The 23,105-nt window shown below is 39.1% G+C and overlaps 1 protein-coding gene and 1 non-coding gene across 8 annotated transcripts in view; one reads left to right on the top strand and one right to left on the bottom strand.

The window, feature by feature from the left end:
- Positions 1-21,155, top strand: part of NRG4 (neuregulin 4) — a 118,110-nt gene extending 96,955 nt beyond the window's left edge. For 5 of the 7 annotated variants that reach the window (XR_011562627.1, XR_002183224.2, XR_011562626.1 and 2 more), the window contains 3 exons: positions 2,740-2,819; positions 8,650-8,733; positions 20,867-21,155. Coding sequence is in view for 1 of the 7 variants with exons in the window: in XM_070775322.1 (XP_070631423.1) it covers positions 2,740-2,819; positions 20,867-20,877 (91 nt within the window). In the remaining 6 variants the exon portion in view is untranslated. Of the gene's footprint in view, positions 1-2,739; positions 2,820-8,649; positions 8,734-11,300; positions 11,476-20,866 lie in introns of those variants that run through there. The other 2 variants (XR_011562628.1, XM_070775322.1) reach the window with 2 other exon arrangements.
- A 1,765-nt stretch (positions 21,156-22,920) lies between these two features.
- LOC139178485 (small nucleolar RNA SNORA3/SNORA45 family) lies at positions 22,921-23,044 on the bottom strand. Its single transcript, XR_011562874.1, has one exon. It is a non-coding gene; the product is annotated as a small nucleolar RNA SNORA3/SNORA45 family (small nucleolar RNA).
- Between the last annotated feature and the right edge of the window lie 61 nt (positions 23,045-23,105).

The following is a 23,105-nucleotide window of genomic DNA, read 5'->3' as shown; positions in this document are numbered from 1 at the left end:
GTTGATGGGGAACCAGGACCTTGTCCCAAGGCTGCACTACTGTTTCTCTTGACTGTTTGTTTCTTCCTGGTCTAGCATTCCCTCCCTTCCCTAATTAACAGCTGCTTGAATCTGCCCATTAGAACTCAGGAAAAGTCATAGAGGCTGAAAAAAGGCTATTTCCTATAATCAAAGAAATGAGAGACACAGAAAGGCTTTGTGCCCAGGAGCCCCAGAGGACCCTGCTCGGTATCAAGTGCCTGGGTAAATCTTAGAAACATAATTTTATGTGAAAGAAGCAAGTCACATAAGAAAATGTAACAATATGATCCCACTCATGTAAAGTTTAAAACTAGACAAAACTAAATAATGTGTTGGTTAGGGTGATACATATGACTGATTCAAGTAAGAGACTGGTTAGCACAAAATACAGAATGATAGTTACTTGTGGTGGGAAGAGAAAGGGAAGCACTCAAAGAAGGCATGGAATGTTAACAGCCTGTTTCTAATCTTGTGCTGTGCATGTAAGGGTCTATCACTGATTTTTAAACTGGTGTCATCTTAAATGTTCACAACCAAAAGTTGAGAGTTATGTGTTCTTTTGGCAGGAATTTTTAAGACTTCAAGCCTCGGAGGCAGCATTTCAAGTAACCTTGAGAAAATTGCTCAGATGAGGCAAAGGGGGAGGTAGGAGAGATAGAAGTTTTGCCACAAAGGGCAGGTAGTTAGAACATCAAAAGATGTTTAAATCTTTTAAGTATTGTTAATTAAAGAAAACCAGCTACAGTAAGTTAAGGAATTTAGCACTTTTCTGTATAGGAGAAGATTCGAGAATCTGGATTCACTGAAATCATTCCTTTGATATGCACTGTAATTATTTGGGGCCAGTTTCCTGTGTTTTTACCTCCTGTTTTCCTGAGGGCTCACTACAGGGAGTGGCAGCAGTCAGATGGCAGGTATTCTTTCCTTTCTAAGTTCCCTCAGGGCTCACGAGTGGCCTGTGGGCACACTGCAAGCTGACGTCTGTGACATCCTTAGTTTACTGACAGGGCAGGAGATATTTCATTTCTCTCTAAGCATAAATATTGCCATTCACTCTTTTTATATGTGTACTTTATTGAAAAATAAAGCAACTTTTTGCCATATATAAATGTTAAATATTGTCATATTAATTGGAAAAATGAATGTAAATTTAATAACCGAGAAAAATAGCATCCTTAAGATTCTTACAAAAATAATATGACATTGAATAGTTTTCAGAAACGGTTATAATATGCTACCCACTGTACCTTTTCCATTTTTAAATGACAGCACAAGCAGAGGTATTTCTGCATGATGATTTGTGTCTTGTCAAAATCAAGAGTAGAATTAATTTGAAAAAAACATGAGTAGCTATTGCTTATAAAATCTAGGCATAAGATTTAGGCTCTTGCATCCTGACCAGGTGAAACATACTGTCTGAAATGTGCTTTCAAGAATTAAAACAAGTCCCTGATTGCTGTAGTAGCTTTTAGGTCCATCAGTGGCTGAAATTGCTTTAAGCCGAAGCCCTTTTGAAATTTAATAACTAATTAATGTCATATTTGAATGAGGTCCAAAATAATAACCCATATGCTGAAATCTAGGCAGAATCAATCATGTTTTACGAAGAGGAATCAGTGTATTTTTAGAAAACACATTTCATTTTGCTATGGTAAAAAGTGGTTTTGAATTAATTTTCATTAATGTAGGTAATACTCTAGGCATTGACTTACTGAAAAAAAAATCGAAAGCAAGTGTACGTTCCAATATCTTATTTAATATTAAACGTGGTTTTTAAAAACTCTGTCATGAGCATTTGAGTGTAATTAGAAACTATATTAATGGACCAGATGACAAAAAAGATTGATGAACTGTAGCCTTAAAAAAGTGCAAGTGAGGGACTTCTCTGCTGGTCCAGTGGTTAAGAATCTGCCTGCCAATGCAGGGAACATGGATTTAATTCCTGGTCCAGGAAGATCGCACTGGCTGGGGGGCACCTAAGCCCACACACCACAACTCCTGAGGCCCATGTGTCCTAAAGCCTGTGCTCCACAGCAAGAGAAACCACCACAGTGAGAAGCCTGTGCGCCGCAGCTAAGAACAGCCCACTTGCCTCAACTAGAAAGAGCCTGTGCACAACACTGAAGATCCAGTGCAGCCAAAAATAAATAAAAATTTTTTAAAGGTGCAATTGAGTTTTTCAGTAGTTGAGTAAAGCCACCCCATGTCACATAAAGTGTTACTCAGTAGACTCTGACTCTTTGCGACCCCATGGACTGTAGCCCACCATGCTCCTCTGTCCATGGAAATCTCCAGGCAAGAAAACTAGAGTGGGCTGCTATTCCCTTCTCCAGGGGATCTCACTGACCCGGGGATCAAACCTGGGTCTCCTGCATTGCAAGCGGATTCTTTACTATCTGAGCCACCATAAGGATCCCAACTAATAATGAAAACTAACCACTTTAAGAAGAGCACAAAAATGCTACATTAAAATAGCACAGTTCTGCTGTCTTAAAGGAAAAAGACTAAGTGGCATCATCAGCATCTGGAGCCACTACAGATGACCTACCTGCCCTGGTGCATTTGTTAAATAATGGGGCACAGTTTTAGGGAAGCTCTGGCAGTTTCAGACAGTTGCAGAAAAGAAAATAAACCTCCATATATTCAAATTTAAACTTGCTTTCTGCACTTGCACTTACCCATTTTCCATTTGTATGTTTCTTTCTTCTTTATTGTCAGGAAGGGCCATCTTCAGAGGGCCAGTTCAGTCCAGTATGATATCAACTTGGTAGAGACAAGCAGTACCAGTGTCCCCCACAGTGAGTAAATTCAAAATAAATGTATATTTTAAAACCCTAAGTTAGATGTTGGTTGTTTAATGGGATTTGGATCTATCCAAAAAATGTTGACCCTAAAAATTTTTTCTATGGATTTTTTACCTGAAGATAATTTCTCATTAGCTGTATGACACAAGTCGTATTTTTTCCCCAAAGAAAACTATGTTATCACAATATGTGAAATTATGATGTTAGTTATAATATGTTTCACAGACTGATTTTTACAGAAGTAATTTGAAGTGGGCTGGTATATGGACAGGAGGGGGATTTTTATTATCAGATCAGATCAGATCAGTCGCTCAGTCATGTCCGACTCTTTGCGACCCCATGAATCGCAGCACACCAGGCCTCCCTGTCCATCGCCAACTCCCGGAGTTCACTCAGACTCATGTCCATCAAGACAGTGATGCCATCCAGCCATCTCATCCTCTGTCGTCCCCTTCTCCTCCTGCCCCCAATCCCTCCCAGCATCACAGTCTTTTCCAATGAGTCAACTCTTCTCATGAGGTGGCCAAAGTACTGGAGTTTCAGCTTTAGCATCATTCCTTCCAAAGAAATCCCAGGGCTGATCTCCTTCAGTATGGACTGGTTGGATCTCCTTGCAGTCCAAGGGACTCTCAAGAGTCTTCTCCAACACCACAGTTCAAAAGCATCAATTCTTTGGCGCTCAGCCTTCTTCACAGTCCAGCAAATCTTTTGGAAACATATGGGTCAATTCATGTTTTAAAAATATCGTGAAAAAAAAAAATATCGTGAGACTTCTGTCTCTGACCAAGATGGAGTAACAGAGACTGGATTTACCTCCTCCTTGAAATAATTTATAAATGGACATTATACATTAAGCGATGGTTTTCAAGACATTGGACAACAGGGAACAAAGGATCGTGAGAGACTGAAAACAGATGAGATGACCCAATGATTCCCTCAAAGTATTGCCTTGAGAGAATTTCCAGACTGTGGCATGGGAAAGTTGGGTGGATGACCCAGGTTGATCAATGTGGCTTGATCAATATAGTTCACTGAATGGAGTACTGGGAGAGCCACACAGAGAGAGAATTTCAGAGATCTTCAAGTATTCAGTTGAGTAATAATCACATATATACTAGGAAAGTCCTTGATATTAGGCAAAGAATCACCTGATAGGATTAGAGGTACCCATATTCACACAAGGCTAGGAAAAGTGCCTGTTCCCAATAATAAGGCTAAAAATCCTAATTATTCATTGAGTAACAGTGTACACAGAAGATTGTTTCTTCAGTAGTGGGGAATAATTAGCCCTACATTGAGTACTGCTCCAGTCCTGCCTAACAGACCATAAAAGCAAGAATTGAAAGAATCAAATTGTTTCTAAATAACCTAACTGCATCATCATCATCAGCTCAATCACTCAGTCATGTCCGACTCCTTGCGACCCCATGGATTGCAGCATGCCAGACTTCCCAGTCCATCACCAACTCCCAGAGCTTGCTCAAACTCCCAGCATCAGGATCTTTTCCAGTGAGTCAGTTCTTTACATCAGGGGGCCACAGTATGAGAGTTTCAGCTTCAGCATCAGTTCTTCCCAATAAATACTCAGGACTGACTTCTTTAAAATTGACTCATTTGACCTCCTTGGAGTCCAAGGGATTCTCAAGAGTCTTCCCCAACACCCTAGTTCAAAAGCACCAATTCTTTGGCACTCAGCTTTCTTTATAGTCCAACTCTCACAACCATACATGACTACTGGAAAAACCGTTGTTCTGACTAGGCAGACCTTTGTTGGCAAAGTAATGTCTCTGCTTTTTAATACACTGTCTAGGTTCATCATAGCTTTTCTTCCCAGGAGCAAGTGTCTTTTAATTTCATGGCTGCAGTCACCATCCACAGTGATATTGGATCCCAAGAAAATAAAGTCTGTCACTGTTTCCATTGTTTCTTATCTATTTGCCATGAAGTGATGGGACTGGATGCCATGATCTTCTTATTTTGAATGCTGAGTTTTAAGCCAACTTTTTTACCCTCCTCTTTCACTTTCATCAAGAGGCTCTTTAGTTCCTCTTCACTTTCTGACATAAGGGTGGTGTCATCTGCATATCTGAGGTTATTGATATTTCTCCCAGCAGTCTTGACTCCAGCTTTGCTTCATCCAGTCCAGCATTTTGCATGATGTACTCTGCATAAAAGTTAAATAAGCAGGGTGACAATATACAGCCTTGATGTACTCCTTTCCCAATTTGGAACCAGTCTATTGTTCCATGTCTGGTTCTAACTGTTGCTTCTTGACCTGCATACAGATTTCTCAGGATGTAGGTAAGATGGTCTGCTATTCCCATCTCTTTAAGAATTTTCCAGTTTGTTGTGATCCACACAGTCAAAGGCTTTGGCGTAATCAATAAAGCAGAAGTAGAGGCTTTTCTGGAACTCTCTTTGACCTAACAGATGTTGGCAATATGATTTCTGGTTCCTCTACCTTTTCTAAAACCAGCTTGAACATCTGGAAGTTCTCGGTTCACGTGCTGTTGAAGCCTAGCTTGGAGGATTTTGAGCATTACTTTGCTAGCATGTGAAATGAGTGCACTTGTGTGGTAGTTTGAACATACTTTGACATTGCCTTTCTTTTGGATTAGAATGAAAACTGATCTTTTCCAGTCCTGTGGCCACTGCTGAGTTTTCCAGATTTGCTAGCATATTGAAAATGGTTAAAATGGTAAATTTTATTAAGTATATTTCACGATAAAAAGCCAGAAAGAGATGCTGCAGTTTTTTTGGTTTTTGGTTATACTGGGTCCTCGTTGCTGTATGCAGGTTTTCTCTAGTTGCAGCAAGCTGGGGCTACTCTTCACTACAGTACATAAGCTTCTCACTGCAGCAAGCTGGGGCTACTCTTCACTGCAGTACACAAGCTTCTCACTGCAGCAAGCTGGGGCTACTCTTCACTGCAGTACACAAGCTTCTCATTGCAGTGGCTTCTCTCGTTGCAGAGCGCAGGCTCTGGGGTTTGCAGGCTTCAGTAGTTGTGGCACAGGGGCTTGGTTACTCTGTGGCATGTGAAATCTTCCCCAACCAGGGATCAAACCTCTGTCCCTTGCATTGGCAGGTGGATTCTTAGTCAGGGTACCACCAGGGAAGTCTAAGATGCCATTATTAAATGATACTATCAGATGATTCATTTTAATATACTCAAAATTATCATTTGAGTTATCAAGAGATTGAGTTGTGTTCTTCTACTTTGTAATTGGGTGAAGTCATGTATGTTAATGGTTTGATGAGTTTTTTTATTTTTGCTGTTATTTGTAATGATAATGTCTGGAACTACATTCATTTTTTAAATGCTTGATGATAAAATAACCAGTGAAAAAATTCTCAGAGAACTGAATGTATTATCGTGCATGGTTTTAACTGGGAAGATTAGTACAAATAGGGCCAAATGTGACAGGAAAAAATGTGGGAATGGCTGACTGCCACTAACGCTTGAATGCACGAGTATCCATGCTTGTAATTCACCAATGGTTTCTCTCCTCAAAGGATTTGCCTCTTAATTTTTTTTCAGAACGTTCAATGGGGTGGTAAAAACTCAAATTATTTTTTAGAAACCACATACACCTAAAAAGCAAGTTGGCTTCTTTTCAGTTTATAAAGACATGTTTGTAATAAAATAGAAACTACCTTGGAGCCTTTCCACAGAGGTACTCTGGTTTAATTGGGAAAAGAGTTTCAGAACTCAAGTATTAAATTGCTGCCTTATTTTAATGAGGAAAAAAGGGTATCACAATCAGGGGTAAAAATCTGGATAAGGTGTTGGGCATAGCTCACAAAATTAGCTCACTGGCCACTTATTTTTTCAATGTCAAACAGTCTCAGTAACTGCAAAGCCATTACTTTAAGAAAAGCAAAATAAATGCCTTTACCACATGTGACAAGATCTGTGTCATGAAAACAAAGTTGATCGTGAGGATTGGGAATTTCTTCATGCTATTAGCTTATATTTGTTATGAAAATCAGAGCATAATGGTACATGTTATTTTAAAATTTATTAATGAGCTATTTTCACCAGGAAACTCTTCTTGCCACCATCCCATAAAGCTTTATTCAGTTTAATCCTCCTTTCTAATAGATTCATTCATGTCACCTTGTATGCCTCTGAAATATAAATCTCCCAAGGCAATTTTTTAATTTGTTCATTAAGTAAACCTACAGCTTTAAGTCCTGGCATCCATTTAGATTGTGATTACGTGTCATCCCTATTGCAATAACACACTAGTTCTTAAAGTACAGCTCTTTAAATGAAAAGAAAGTAAGGTAACTATGGAACTGTGAACATCAGGTACCTATAGGTGCCAGACACTGTGGCTGGTATTTCACTTTGGAGACTCTTATAAGTCTTAATACCCATTGTGAAATGTCAATAATCTCAGATACACAGATGATACCACCATTATGGCAGAAAGTGAAGAGGAACTAAACAGCCTCTTGATGAAAGTGAAAGAGGAGAGTGAAAATGGCTTAAAACTCAACATTCAAAATATGAAGATCATGGTATCTGGTCCCATCACCTCATGGCAAATAGATGGGGAAACAATGGAAACAGTGAAAGACTTTATTTTGGGGGGCTCCAGAATCACTGCAGATGGTGATTACAGCCATGAAACTAAAAGCCACTTGCTCCTTGGTATGACCAACCTAGACAGCATATTAAAAAGCAGAGGCATTACTTTGCCAACAAAGGTCTGCCTAGTCAAAGCTATGGTATTTCCAGTAGTCATGTATGGATGTGAGAAGTGGACTATAAAGAAAGCTGAGTGCCAAAGAATTGATGCTTTTAAACTGGGGTGTTGGAGAAGACTCCTGAGAATCCCTTGAACTGCAAGGAGGTCAAACCAGTCTATCCTAAAGGAAATCAGTCCTGAATATTCACTGAGAAGGACTAATGCTGAAGCTGAAACTCCAATACTTTGGCCACCTGATGCGAAGAACTGACTCATTGGAAAAGACCCTGATGCTGGGAAAGACTAAGGGCAGGAGGAGAAGGGGACAACAGAGGATGAGATGGTTGGATGGCATCCCCGACTCGATAGACATGAGTTTGAGCAAGCTCTGGGAGTTGCTGATGGAGAGGGAAGCCTGCATGCTACAGTTCATGGGGTCACAAAAAGTCGGACACAACTGAGTGACTGAACTGAACTGAATGCAACCCATTGTGAAGCAAGTGGCATTCTTCTCTATGAAAAATAAAACAGGTTTAGAGAGGTTAAAATCAAGATCACACATCAGAAGGTGGTAAGACAGGATCTAAACCCAGGTGAATCTAGTTCCCAAGTCCAAGTTTTTCATACTGTACTTATGGTTCCACAGATGGGGGTAACAGGCTCAGGGCTCATTGGCTCTTGTGGGAGCCAGTTGTCCCTACGTTAAACACCAGCCACAGGTTTGGTTTTATCTCGGTTTTTGTTACTGTCTCCTGTTTTCCTGCCATCAGTTATTCATTTTTATTGCTGTTAGAGTGACTCACTTTACCAATCTTTCGCTCTTACCCTCTTTGTCATTTGTAATATCTTTTTAAAAATTCACCAAGCTTGTTAGAACTTCAGGTAACAGAAAATAGGCAGTGAGAAAAGGCAGGGACACTTCTGTGAGATCTGAATGGAGGTGCTGATACAACTCTTCTGTGTTCTGGGGTGTGTTAAGAGGCTCATTGGATGTTCTAGGCTAGTTCACCTCAACTTTTCACAAACAGAAGGGGTGGATGTACATGTGTAAATAAAGACGTGTTGACAGTTGTACATATAAAGAAAAACTGAGATGGAGAAAACATCTTGATTCTTATTTTCCATAGGTCATGGAGAACATTGAAGAAATAACACAGTGAAGCCAAATCATTGCTTCTTTGTTACAAAGGCAGAAAGTGAAACACTAAATGGTAAAATAAACAAGTTAATCTTTCTTTGTTCTCTAAATAAAAGACTGAAAGTTATACCTTGAAACACAGTCCATCCTGTTGCAAAGTATGTGTGTTTCTGTAACATATATTATTAACTTATTTGCAGTTGGTAAATAGGAAAGTAATATCAATCCTGTATGAAAGTTGCATGGATTCAAACGTGATTTTTTTTTTCCCAGTAAGCTAATATGTTGAAGCAACTAGAGGCAAACTTTCTCACAGCTCAGGAGAAACTCTTAATAATATATAAAGACCCTAAAAGAAAAGTGAAAATCCCTTAAGGGCAAAGAGTGACTGTTTTAGTAGCACACTGTATTAAACTGGCGGCACCCCACTCCAGTACTCTTGCCTGGAAAATCCCATGGATGGAGGAGCCTGGTGGGCTGCAGTCAATGGGGTCGCTAGGAGTCAGACACAACTAAGCGACTTCACTTTCAAGCATTGGAGAAGGAAATGGCAGCCCACTCCAGTGTTCTTGCCTGGAGAATCCCAGGGACAGGGGAGCCTGTTGGGCTGCCGTCTATGGGGTCTCACAGAGTCGGACACGACTGAAGCGACTTAGCAGCAGCAGGGAAGCTGCAAAGAGCAAGTTAACCATGAAGACATTTCACCTGGTTATTAGGAAAAAAGTATTGACTGATGAAAGTGAAACTGCATAGCTCATCTCAGGACTTAGCAAATCACAGGTTTTTTATGTCTTGGTGCAGAAGGAATTCAGTGAGGGACAAAGTGAGAGGTAAGAAGTGGATTTATAGTTTAGGATGCTTTTGAAGGATACTAGCAGGCAGGCAAGAGACCTCTGCCCTGAGAACTAAGTGGGCAACATGTTTATAAGCAAAGGGAAAATAGAAAGGGTTGAAGAAGACCACTTTCTTCCTCATTCTTTGAGTGGATGTCAAGCTTACATCACTAGCTCCTCCTTAAGTCAGGCAGAGGACTTTTTGCCCCTATATGGTCAAACTGGGACTGTCATGGTGCTATCCACATCAGCAGAAGTGTGGTAATGTAAACTAACATACAGCAAAATATGTTAAATAACCTCAGGTTTTAGTATGATGAGGTCTTCTACTTTGGAATGGCACCTTGCCCATGTATTCCTGTCTTTGGTATATGCTAAGGGGCTTGTCCTAAGGATCATTCTCATGCTGACCTGGACCAGCAGGGTGCAGGCCTCACTTTTTCACTTATTGGACTGGAGCATATCTTATGCTTTTATTGTGTGGTTTTGTAGTTAAGCAGGCCTGTTTCACTATAGTCTGATTGCTTTCCTGAGTGATCATTAGCTTACAATGATCTCCCTAAGTTCCTTCTGTATCTAGAACTCCCTAGTGGGATGTCAAAAGCTACCTGTGTAACTATCCTGCTCTATCCCTATCATTGGGAGCTACCTTTAGATCCTATTTTTAATGTTAATGAAACTGGTTTCCTTTAAAAATAAATATTTATTTGGTTGCATTGGGTCTTATTTGTGCATGCGGGAATCCTTAGTTGAGGATGTAGGTTCTAGTTGCCTAATCAAGTATCGAACCGAGGCCCCCTTCATTGAGAGTGTAGAGTCCTAGCCACTGGACCGCCAGGGAAGTCCTGAAAATGGTTTCTATGAGGAGCAATTGATTTCAGGGTCTATATCTGAAAGGAAGAAGCATAAATCCCAAACTTTAAGTATACAAAAGATGGACTAATTCTCAGTGCAGATACTAGTGGAGATTTAGGATTCTTGTTTTTGTTACTGCTCAGGTTACAGAATTCCAAACCTTTTTTCCCCCATAAGGCTTTTAATTTTAGGGCATGATTTTACAGATCATGAGGTTTTCATCTTATTAGGAGCGATATAAAGAATGCATTTGGTAAAGTTGGTAACAGAAGTCCATCGTTTTCATTAAGGCTCCTCTTTTTTTTTTTTTTTTTTTACAGTTTTATAGATTTTAACAAATGAATGATTTCATGTGTCCACCACTACAGTATCACATTGAATAATTTCACCACCCAAAAATCTCCTGTGCTCCATCTACTCTTTCCCAGTTTCAGTGGTAACCACTGATCCCTTTATTATCTCTATAGTTTTTTACCATCTCTATAGCTTTTTCTGGAATGTCATATAGTTGGAATCATACAGTAGGTAACCTTTTCAGATTGGCTTCTTTCACTTCTTAGCCTTTTACACATGCAATTCAATGGCATTAAGTATATTCCCATTGGTTCAACCATCACCACTGTCCATCTCCAGAACTTTCTCATCATCCTATTACTGAATGCTATACCCATTAAACAATAACTCTTCATTCCCTCCTCTACTCAGACCATGGTAGCTAACATTCTACTTAATCTTTAAGCATCTTAATATTCTCAGTGCTTGATATAAGTCTCAGTATCTCATACAAATACATGAATCATGCATTTGTCCTTTTGTATGTGGCTTATTTCACTTACCATGTCTTCAAGGTTCATCAACAGTATAGTATGTATCCAAATTTCATTCCTTTTTATGACTGAATGATATTCCATTGTATATATTTACCTCATTTTGTTTATTCATTTATCAACAGGTGAACATGAGTCATTTCACCTTTTGGCTATTGTGATGATGCTTCTAGGAACATACATCTGCAAACAGCTGTTCAAACCCCTGTTTTCTATTCTTTTGCATAAATACCCAGAAGTAGTATCAAATGTTAATTCTATATTTAATTTTTTGAGGAACTATTATCCTGTTTTCTACAGCAGCTATACTGCTTTATATTCATATATATATATATGAATATATATATATATTATAGCAATGCACTCTAGTTTCTCCACATCCTTGTCAACACTTTTTAAAAAAAATAAATAATAGCCACTCTAATGGGTATGAAGCGCTATTTCATCGTGGTGTTTTTTTTTTTTTATTTTTAAACTTTACATAATTGTATTAGTTTTGCCAAATATCAAAATGAATCCGCCACAGGTATGCATTTCCCAAATGATTAGTAATGTTGAGCGTCTTTTCATGTGCTAATTGGTCTATATCTTCTTTGGATACCTGTCTGTTGAAGTCCTTTGCCCAGTTTTGAATTGGGTTGTCTTTTATAACTGTTGTTGCATTTTAGGAGTTTTGTATATGTATGTATATATATATAAAAATGGGTATTAATCCCTCATCAGATATGTGATCTGCAAATATTTTCTCCCATTCTGTGGATTGCCTTTTTTACTCTGATAGTATCCTTTGATACATAAATGTTTTACTTCGTTTTGGCCATACTGGGTCTTTGTTGCTTTGTTGCTTTGTGTGGGCTTTCTCTGCATTAGTTGTGGCAGACAGGGGCTACTCTTCACTGTGGTGTGTGGGCTTCTCACTGCGGTGGCTTCTCTTGTTGCAGAGCGCAGGATGTAGAGTGTATAGGCTTCACTAGGTATAGCATGCGGAGAAGGCGATGGCACCCCACTCCAGTACTCTTGCCTGGAAAATCCCATGGGCGGGGGAGCCTGGTAGGCTGCAGTCCATGGGGTCGCTAAGAGTTGGACACGACTGAGCGACTTCACTTTCACTTTTCACTTTCATGCATTGGAGAAGGAAATGGCAACCCACTCCAGTGTTCTTGCCTGGAGAATCCCAGGGACGGGGGAGCCTGGTGGGCTGCCGTCTCTGGGGTCGCACAGAGTCGGACACGACTGGAGCAACTTAGCAGCAGCAGCAGTCATAGCACGTGAGTACAGCAGTTGCAGCATGTGGTCTCTAGGTGCGTGGCCTTCAGTAGTTGTGGCACACAGGCTCCGTAGTTGTGCATGGGCTTAGTTGCTCTGTGGCATGTAGAATCTTTCTGGACCAGGGATCAAACCCGTGTTCCCTGCATTGGCAGGCGGATTCTTATCCACTGTGCCAACAGGAAAGTCCAAATGTCTAATTTTTGAAGCTCAGTTTGTCTCTTTTCTCTTTTCATGCCTATGACTTTGGTGTCATATCAAAGAAATTACTCCTAAATCCAGTGTTCTGAAACTTTCCCCCTGTTTTTTTTTTTCCCTAAGAGTGGAGTTTTAAGTCTTATGGTTAGGTATTTGGTCCATTTGAACTAATTTCTGTATATAGTGTTAGGTAAGAATCCAACTTCATTCTCTGGCATGTGGGTATCCAGTTTTCTCAACACGATTTGTTGAAAACACTGTCCTTTTCCCATTAAATGGTCTTGGTGTGCTTCCTCCAAATCATTTGACCATATATGTGAGAATTTCTGGATTCGTTATTCTATTCCACTGGTCTATATGTCTGTTTTTATTCAGTATCACACTGTTTTGATTATTGTATCTTTGCAGTAAAATTTGAAATCAGGAAGTGTGAGTCTTCCAACTTTGATCTTTTTTAAGATTATTGTTGTTTTTCAGTTGCGAAGTCATGTCTGACTGTGATTCCATGGACTGCAGCGCACCAGACTTCCCTGTCCTTCACCATCTCCCAGAGCTTGCTCAAACTCATGTCCATTGATGCCGTCCGACCATCTCATCCTCTGTCATCCTCTTCTCCTCCTGTCCTCAGTCTTTCCCAGAATCAGGGTCTTCCCACTGAGTCGGCTCTTTGCATCAGGTGGCCAAAGTATTGGAGCTTCAGCTTCAGCATCAGTCCTTCCAATTCAGGGTTCATTTCCTTTAGGATTGACTGGTTTGATCTCCTTGCTGTCTAAGGGACTCTCAAGAGTCTTTTCCAGCACCACGGTTTGAAAGCATCAATTCTTTGGTATTCAGCTTTCTTCTTTTCAAGATTGTTTTGGCTATTTGGATCCTAGATATTCCACTTGAATTATTTTTCTGTATCTGTAAAGAATGTCACTGAGATTTTGAAGTGAATTACTTTGAATTTGTAAATCACTTTGGGTAGTACTGACATCATACCAATATTAAGTCTTCCAGTCTGTTTACATGGGATGTTTTTCAACTTATTTGTGTCATCTTTAACATCATTAGTATCAGCTTCCCTGGAATAGCTCAGTTGGTAAAGAATCTATCTGCAATGCAGGAGACCCCGGTTTGATTCCTGGGTTGGGAAGATCCGTTGGAGAATGGATAGGCTACCCACTCCAGTATTCCCCTTGTAGCTCAGCTGGTAAAGAATCTGCCTGCAATGTGGGAGACCTGGGTTCAATCCCTGAGTTGGGAAGATCCCCTAGAGAAGGGAAAGGCTGCCCATTCCAGTATCCTGGCCTGGAGAATTCTATAGACTGTATAATCCATGGGGTGGCAAGGAGTCGGACACAACTGAGAGACTTTCACGTTAACATCATTCAGCAATGTCTTGTGGTTTTCAATGTACAAGTCATCAACAACTTCATTAAGATTTCATTAAGTCTTTGGGGTTGTTCATATTAGTATATAGAAAGGCAACTGGTTTTGTGTGTTGCTTCTGTATCTGAACTTTGCTGGATTTTTTTCTTAGTGCTAACAGATTTGGGGGTGTAGAGATCATTTGTGTTTTCTACACAAAGGACCATGTATTCTGCAGAGATAATTTTACTTCATTCTTTCTAATTCCATTCTTTTTCTTGACTAATTACTCTGCCTTGAACTTCCAACACTGTGCTGAATAGGAGTAGTAAAAGCTGCATCCTTGTCTTATTCATGATTTCAGTCCTTTTCCATTGAGTATAATGTTAGCTGTTAAGAGTTTCATATGTGGTCTTTATTATGCTGAGGTGCTGCTGCTGCTGCTAAGTCGCTTCAGTTGTGTTCGACTCTGTGCAACCCCATAGACGGCAGCCCACCAGGCTCCCCGGTCCCTGGGATTCTCCAGGCAAGAACACTGGAGTGGGTTGCTATTTCCCTCTCCAATGCATGAAAGTGAAAAGTGAAAGTGAAGTTGCTCAGTCATGTCCGACTTTTTGCGACCCCATGGACTGCAGCCTACCAGGCTCCTCCGCACATGGGATTTTCCAGGCAAGAGTACTGGAGTGGGTTGCCATTGCATTCTCCTATGTTGAGATAGCTTCCTTCAATTCCTAGTGTGTTGAGTGGTTTTTCGTTTTTTTTTTTTTTTTTTATCAAAAATAATTTTGTCAAATCCTTTTTTCAGCATCAGTGATATGATCCACTTGGGACCCTCATTCTGCTAATGTGGCGTATTGTATTCAATTGGATTTGATTGATATTTGATTTGATTTGATATTCAGTTTATCTGTTGGACCATCCTTGCATTGTAGCAATAAACCCATGTGTTCAAAATATATAAAATGTTTAAAGTGATCTTGAATTCAGTTTGCTAATCCTTTAAGAATTTTGCATCAGTATTCAACAGGGATATTGGTCTTTAACTTTCTTTTCTTGTGTTGTCATTGTCTGGTTTTGGTATCAGGGTAATACTAGGCTTATATAGTGGATTAGGAAGTCTTCTTTCATATTGAATTGTTTATTTTGAAAAGTTTGAGGACTGATGTTATTTCTTCTTTAAATGTTTGGTAGAACTGAGTAAAGTCAGAGGTTGCAGGATTCTCTTTTGTTGGGAGGTTTTTGACTGCTGATTCAATCTCCTTTCTAATTATAGGTCTATGAAGACCTAATTTCTTCATGAATCAGTCTTGGTATGGATTTTACAAATATATCCATTACATCTAGGTTATCCAAGATGTTTACAACTGCTCTTGTATTCTTATTTTTTATTTTTGTAGACTCATTAGTAATATCCTTAATCTTGTTTTTTGAAGTTGAGTCTTTCCTGTTATTGATCTAGCTAAAAGTTAACCCATTTTATTAACCTTTTCAAAGAACTAACTTTTGGTTCAAAATTTTCTGTTGATTTTCTGTTCAGTATTTTGCTTATCTTAGTTCTAATATTCTAGTAGCTTTGGGCTTAGTCCATTCTTCTTTTTCTAGTTCCTTAAGTTATAAAGTTAGAATGTTGATTTCAGTTTTCTTTCTTAAACATTTATAGCTAAAATATTCTCTTTTATGAGATGCAATGAAAGCAATGCATGTTGTGTTTTGCTTAATGTCATTTTGCTATTTCTCTTCTAAATTCTTCATGGATTTTTGCTCCTTATTTTGTTAGTGTCTTTTGTGGTTTTTTGTGTTTGTTTTTTTTTTTTTTTTTGTAGTAAAACATATAAATTCTCTCCTTTTGTATGTATTCTATAGCTATTTCTCTTTTTTGGCAGTTGTTTTTTCCCTGCTGCACTGCACAGTTTATGGGATCTTAGTTCCCCAAGCAGGGACTGAACCTAGGATCTTAGCATTGAGAGTGCAGAGTCCTAACCACTGGACTACAAGGGAATTCTTCTGTAGCTATTTCTTTGTGGTTATCATGGGGATTCCATTTAATGTCATAAAGTAATAACACTAATTTGAGTTTATAGCAGCTTAAGTTCAATAGTTAATAAAAACTTTGCTACCTTGCTCTTATGTAACTTTGCCTTCACTCCCTTTCAGCCGTTAATGTCACAAGAGTCCATCTTTAAGCGCTGTGTTGGAAAACACAAGCCAATAACTATTTTTATACACTGGTTCCTAAGTTGTGTGGAAAGTAGAGTTAAACATCAGAGTTATACTAGTTTCTGTAATTGTTCATGTATACCTTTACTGCAGAGTTTAGTTTCTTTTTACGGTTTCCTGTTCGTATCCTTTGTCCTTGAAGAATTCCCTTTAGCATCTCTTGCAGGGCATATCTAGTTCTAGTAGTCTCTTCCTGCTTTTATCTGATAATGGTTCCATTTCTCCCTCATTTTTGATGGATAGTTTTGCCAGATAAAATACTCTAGGTTGACAGTCTTTTCTTTTACACTTTGAATATATCAAACTACTGCCATTTGGCCTCCATGGCTTCTGATGAGGAATCTGAGAATCTTACTGAAGATTGTTTTACTTTTGGCTGAGCTAGGTCTTCACTGCTGCATGGGCTTTTCCTGGCTGTGGCAAGCAGGAGCAACTCTCTGGTTGCGTGCCCAGGCTTCTCACTGTGGTGGTCTCCCTTGTCGTGGAGCACAGGCTCTGCAGTGCACCAGCTTCACTAGTGGCGGCATATAAGCTCAGGAGTTGTGTCCCCAGACTCTAGAGCACAGGCTCAATAGTGGTGGCACACAGGCTTAGTCAGGCTTAGTTGCTCTGCGGAACACGGAATCTTCCTGGATCAGGGGGCAAGCCCATGTCTCCTGCTTTTACAGGTGGATTCTTTACCGCTAAGCCACATAGGAAGCTCTGAACGTCTGCTTTATGAGTCTCTTCATTCTTGCTGCTTTCAAGATTCTTTTTGTATAGCTTAATTATACAGTACTTCCTTGACTTACAGTGGGATTGTATATTGATAAACCCATGGTAAGTTGACAATATCATAAGTTGAAATGCATTTTATATACCTGTCCTACTGAACTTCATAGCGAAGCCTATCCTACCTTAAATGTGCTCTGAACAATTACATTAGCAAAAATCATCTAATACTAAGCCTATTTTGAAGTGATATAATTGAATAGTGTGCTGAAAAACAGAATGATTGTAAGTATATTAGATGTTTACCCTCATGATCACGTGGCTGACTGGGAGCTGTTGCTCTCTATCACTGCCAGTCAGCATAAGTGCATCTCATTGCATACTGCTAACCTGGGAAAAGATCAAAATTCAAAACTTGAAATGTGGCTTTTAATGAATCCATATCACTTTTGTAACATTATGTTTGAAAAATCCCAGGTCCTAGATTGAGGACAAACTATGATGTATTTTTTGACTTTACCCTATTTGGTGTTCACTGAGCCTCTGGACATCTACATCCACATCTTACATCAAATTTGGCAAGCTTCTTGTCATTATTTATTCAAATAATCATTATATAGTTTTCTCTTTCTTCCTTGGACTCCTATAATGTTTCTTGTTCCATTTGAGGGTATCTTGCAAATCCCTTAGATTTTTAGTTTTATAGCAGTTTCAACTGTCCTGTCTTCAGCTTTGCTGGTGAGTGTTTTTGCTTGCTCAATTCTACTGTTCAACCCCTCTAGTGAAATTTTATTATTTTAACTTTCTGCTCCAGAATTTCTTTGGTTCCTTTCTGTAATTTCTCTCCATTGGTATTCCCATTTTATTCATCACTTTCTTGATTTTCATTAGTTCTTTGAGCATAATTAAAGATCTTTTTCTATTAAGTTCAGTGTGTGGGCTTCCTCCAGGCTAGTTTCTGTTTCATTAAATTGACCTTATTTCCTTGTTCCTTTGTATGCCTTTCAGGTTTTTTGTTGTTGTTGTTGAAAATTGGGCACTTTACTATTATAATATTGTAATTCTGAATATAACATTGTTTTATCCTCAGTTCCCAAGTTGTTGCTGACAGCTAAAGGCTGTTCATTTGTTTTTGAGACTTCCAAGCCCTTTTTGCAAAGCCTATTCCTTGTGTGTGATCATTGAAACCTCTGTCCCTATTATCTCATGTTTATCTCATTTTAGAGACTTCCCTGAATGCCAGTTCTCCTTTTTGCAGTTTAGCTGTGTCCTAAGGCATTCCTGCCTTACTTAGTTAGGCTTGCTTCTATCCTAGGTATCAGACCAAGATGAAAGCCCAAGGTCTTAAGTCTTTTCTGAGCCATTTTTGTCTGTGCACACATTTGGCATTCTGCATTCCTTGGGTACAACTGCTTTTGAACATCTGGTTTGTCAAAAATCTCACCCCAGTTTCTCGTCTGGGCCTTATATGGCCTGTATCTAGATGCCTGCGATTCTGTAGTCATCTGGCAGCTTTCACAAGTGGTACCTACCTTTTCTTGCCTGTTTCCAAGTTATGGAAAACAATGATGAACAGCTTGAATCAAACTTTGTAATCCTAAAGACAGATTAGAAAAGGCAGTGATTTGCAAGTAAAGTCTATTCTCCCTCTTCTGGCTTGAGGAAGGGAAATGGAAACCAGGCTTCTCTTAAGAATAAGCCCCCATTGCACAGGAGGCAAGGGTGGGTAAAAAGTCACATTTTTCTGCCATTTTGACAATGGGTTTTCTTCACTGGGCTGTGTGTTGGTTGCTGTAAACCTTTGACTGTTTTCCAGGATTCCAACAAAGTTGGTTCATATAGTTGCTGCTTTCCCCCTCTTCTCCCCAGTGTTTCTGTGGAGGAATGAAAGCTGGAATGTCATAGATCACAATTTTGCTTGTGTCAGTCAGATCAATTATGTTTATTCCTACCTGTAATTCTAGTATCCTGACTAGGCTTTGAATAGGGCATGTTTCAGATACATGTATGGTGACTGAATTTTAGTTAGACTTGGAAATTTTGTGTAAATGTTAAGAAAAGGGTCTCGATTATTTTCATCTACATTTAAAATTAATGAATACATATTTTTTCCAATTCCTTGTAGTAATCAATCTTTCCTTTTTTACTATGATGTTACTGTTGTTGTTCAATCACTCAGTTGTGTCCGATTCTTTGCAACCCCATGGACTGCCCCACGCCAGGCTTCCCTGGGGTTGCCCCACGCCAGGCTTCCCTGTCCATCACCAACTCCTAAGCTTGCTCAAACTCATGTCCATCGAGTCAGTGATGCCATCCAACTATCTCATCCTCTGTGACCTCCTTCTCCTCCTGCCCTCAGTATTTCCCAGCATCAGGTCTTTTCCAGTGAGTAGGCTCTTTGCATCAGGTAGCCGAAGTACTGGAGCTTCAACTTCAGCATCAGTTCTTCCCAGTGGCTATTCGTGGTTGACTTCCTTGACTGGTTTGATCTCCTTCCTGTCCGAGAAGTCTCAAGTGTATTCTCCAGCACCTCGGTTTGAAAGTATCAATCCTTTGGTGCTCAGCCTTCTTTATGGTCCATCTCTCACATCTCTACATGACTACTGGAAAAACCACAGCTTTGACTAGACGGACCTTTGTCAGCAAAGTGATGTCTCTGCTTTTTAATACACTATCTAGGTTCACCATAGCTTTTCTTCCCAGGAGCAAGCGTCTTTTAATTTCACAGCTGCAGTCACCGTCCACAGTGATATTGGATCCCAAGAAAATAAAGTCTGTCACTGTTTCCATTTTTCCCCCATCTATTTGCCATGAAGTGATGGGACCAGATGCCATGATCTTAGTTTTTCGTATGTTGAGTTTTAAGCCAGATTTTTCACTCTCCTCTTTCATCAAAAGGCTCTTTAGTTCTTCTTCTCGTTCTGCTGTTAGGGTGGTGTCATCTACATATCTGAGGTTATTGATATTTCTCCCAGCAATCCTGATTTCAGCTTGAGCTATTTCACATGATGTACTCTGCATATAAGTTAAATAAGCAGTGACAATATACAGCCTTGATATACTCCTTTCCCAATTTGGAACCAGTCTGTTGTTCCATGTCTGGTTCTAACTGTTGCTTCCTGACCTGCATACAGCTTTCTCAGGAGTCAGGTAAGGTGATCTGGTATTCCCATCTCTTTCAGAATTTTGTAGATGTTGATTCACACAAAGGCCTTAGTGTAGTCAGTGAAGCAGATGTTTTTCTGGAATTCTCTTGCTTTTTCTATGATCCAGCAGATGTTGGCAATTTAATCTCTGGCTCCTCTGCCTTTTCCAAATCCAGCTTGAACATCTGGAAGTTCTCAGTTCACATACTGTTGAAGCCTTGCTTGGAGAATTTTAAGCATTACTGTGCTAGCATGTGAGATGAGGGCAATTGTGCAATAGTTTGAATACTCTTTTGCATTGCCTTTGTCATTGGGATGAAAACTGACCTTTTCCAGTCCTGTGGCCACTGCTGAGTTTTCCAAATTTGCTGGCAGAGTGCAGCATTTTAACAGCATCACCTTTTAGGATTTGAAATAGCTCAGCTGGAATTCCATTCCCTCCCATAGCTTTGTTCATATGAAAAGGCAAAAAGATATGATGTCCACAAAACACTAACTTTTATAAAGCCTTTCTGAAATGAAATGCTCCATACACTCTTAGTACCAAAACATTAAATGGTGTTTATTGGCTTCTGCCAATGTTTTCTGCTTTATAGTAGCATATGTTCTTCTGTCTCCATCATGGCATAGTGCAGAAATGAAATAAAACAAAAATAACATGTCTCATATAAATATTTGACTTTTTCTATAAATGTGCCAATATTAAAATGACTTCCTGGTAACACTCTTTTACTTAGTATAGGTGTTAGTTTTGTTCATTTAACAAGGATGTTATTACTAATATTCACTATGTTTTATTTTAGGATTTTCATAAAGCAAGACTCAAATTGTTTCTACAAGTGAAAACCAAGTCAGTCATCTAAAATCTCAATTTCAAATCAAGAGGATTTAGAGTCTTCTGTTTTTATTAAAATGGAATTTATGGTGGTGTTTAAATGGGTTAGGCTGTGTGGGCACAAAATGACAAAAGTAGATTTAATTATTTTCTCAATTTCTGTAGAATGCATAGGAAATTATCAGATTTGTAGAAGTTTATTTTACATTCTTTCATGTTCACTGTGTCAAATTTGCAGTATAAATCAGTGGCAAAACCTTTGCTGTTTGGCTTCTCTTACTAGATTGAAAAGTGGTTTTATTTACCAGTGGTCCAGGTTTAAGCAAAGTTGAGAATTACAGCAATGAACTGGCCTTCTGGGCCTCTTCATTAGTCTAGGTCACAGGCTATTAACTACAACAATATGCAGGATGTCTGTTGCCAGGTCTTAATCCCAAGCTTCCCTCCTCTTCCTTACATTGTTACTTGGCTTTTCAAGGAGTTTATTCCTTGAAGCAGACTTTAACAAGGCAAATTGTAGCTGCAGAAAGATTCTGCTTTGAAAGCACATAAGAAAGCATTTTTTAAACATTTTGATTGAATAAACAATCCTGTCAACCCTGTCACTTGACAGAAGGCAGTTCAGTATGCAGACACTAAGAATACATCTTTAGTTTTTTTATACTCGTGTCAATTTTTTCACATGATCATTTTTCTGGTTTCACAAATGACTATACAACAGTTGCCATTCTAGGAATTTAATGTTTTTAGCTGAAACAGTAATAATGCTTGCTTTTAAGACAAGCCTTTCAAAAACAGCTAAATACTAATATTCAAAAAATATTCGATTGCAATCAAACTTTTCTTTGGACTTTCTTCTCACTCCAGTACTCTCGCCTGGAGAATCCCAGGGATGGGGGAGCCTGGTGGGCTGCCATCTATGGGGTCACACAGTCAGAAAAGACGGAGGCAACTTAGCAGCAGCAGCAGGAACTAATATTGAGGATAATCATAATCGAAAGAAACTTTAAAGTATTTTCATCATTCATATAAATAGCAGAAAGAAAATCTTTTGGAGTAAAAACTGGTTTAACAAATTATTGAACACAGAAAAGTGTGAATGTTCATCTATTTTGATTTCACTTACCTTGCAAGTTTCCGTCTATGCTGCTAGAACCACCGACTGTTACAAAAGGGCCATAGTTATGTCGTACATATTAGAATATGCTAATACACATGTCCTGTAACAAAGACCTGGGAAGAAAACAAGTGGCTTAGGCAAGACTGATTGTAATTTCTGTCTTGTAAAACAGTTTAAAGAGAGGCAGTCCAGATCAGTTATGCACTTCAACAAAAAACTGTATACTCTTCTGTATGGTTCTCTTCCACAAAACAGCATTGACTCTGCTGTGGAGTCTAAGATGGCTCACTACCATATCCACTTCTAAGCAACAGGATTGATTAAAGGAAAACAAAACAAAAACGGTCATACTTTTAAAGGAAATATTATCATTTCCCTCACACTTCACTGTCCTGAATAGTCATACTTGCAAGGGAGACTAGGAAATGTAGGCTTTATTCTGGTGTGCGTGTGCCTGGCTAAAAACCAAAGGTGTTATCTGTGTGAACAGGAAAGAATAGATATCAGGAGAAAATTGGTATTCTCTGCCCCTATTTTGATATATTTTCAAATAATTAGAAATTTAAAGTTGAAAATCCTTTTACTGGAAATGTGCCAGGATTTGCTAGCTGACAAATACTATCATTCTGGGTGTTCCTCTTAGTTCCCTTCACTCACTCACGAAAAGTGATGGAGATGGTGAAGGACAGGGAATCTGCCGTGCTGCAGTCCATGGGGTTGCAAAGAGTTGAACACAGCTGAGCAACTTAACAACAACACAACTATCTGAGTTTCCAAGGTATGTTACATTGGTATAAAATGAAAGAAAGGTGATGTAATTGCCTGATCTGCCAACTAGCTATATAGAAGTAGGTGAAAAAAGAATCTTCCAATGCAATTTTTTTTTTTAAATCTCAACAGTGATGTTTATTTGCTGGTGACTATGCCCTGAGGGCCACAGTGAGTGACTAAGGTCAGCAGTTACTCTTCAAGGACTCTAGCACACAAAGGCAACAGCTGATACCCAAGTGTGACTCTAGCCTCGATCCTTTGTCCATGATGCAATGTCTTTATTGAGGGAAAAGGAAAATGTTTTCCCTTATAATCA

Source organism: Bos indicus, chromosome 21 (assembly GCF_029378745.1).
Source record: "Bos indicus isolate NIAB-ARS_2022 breed Sahiwal x Tharparkar chromosome 21, NIAB-ARS_B.indTharparkar_mat_pri_1.0, whole genome shotgun sequence".
NCBI lineage: Eukaryota > Metazoa > Chordata > Mammalia > Artiodactyla > Bovidae > Bos > Bos indicus.
Note: the sequence above shows the minus strand (reverse complement) of the source record. Positions and strands in the feature narration are given on the sequence as shown.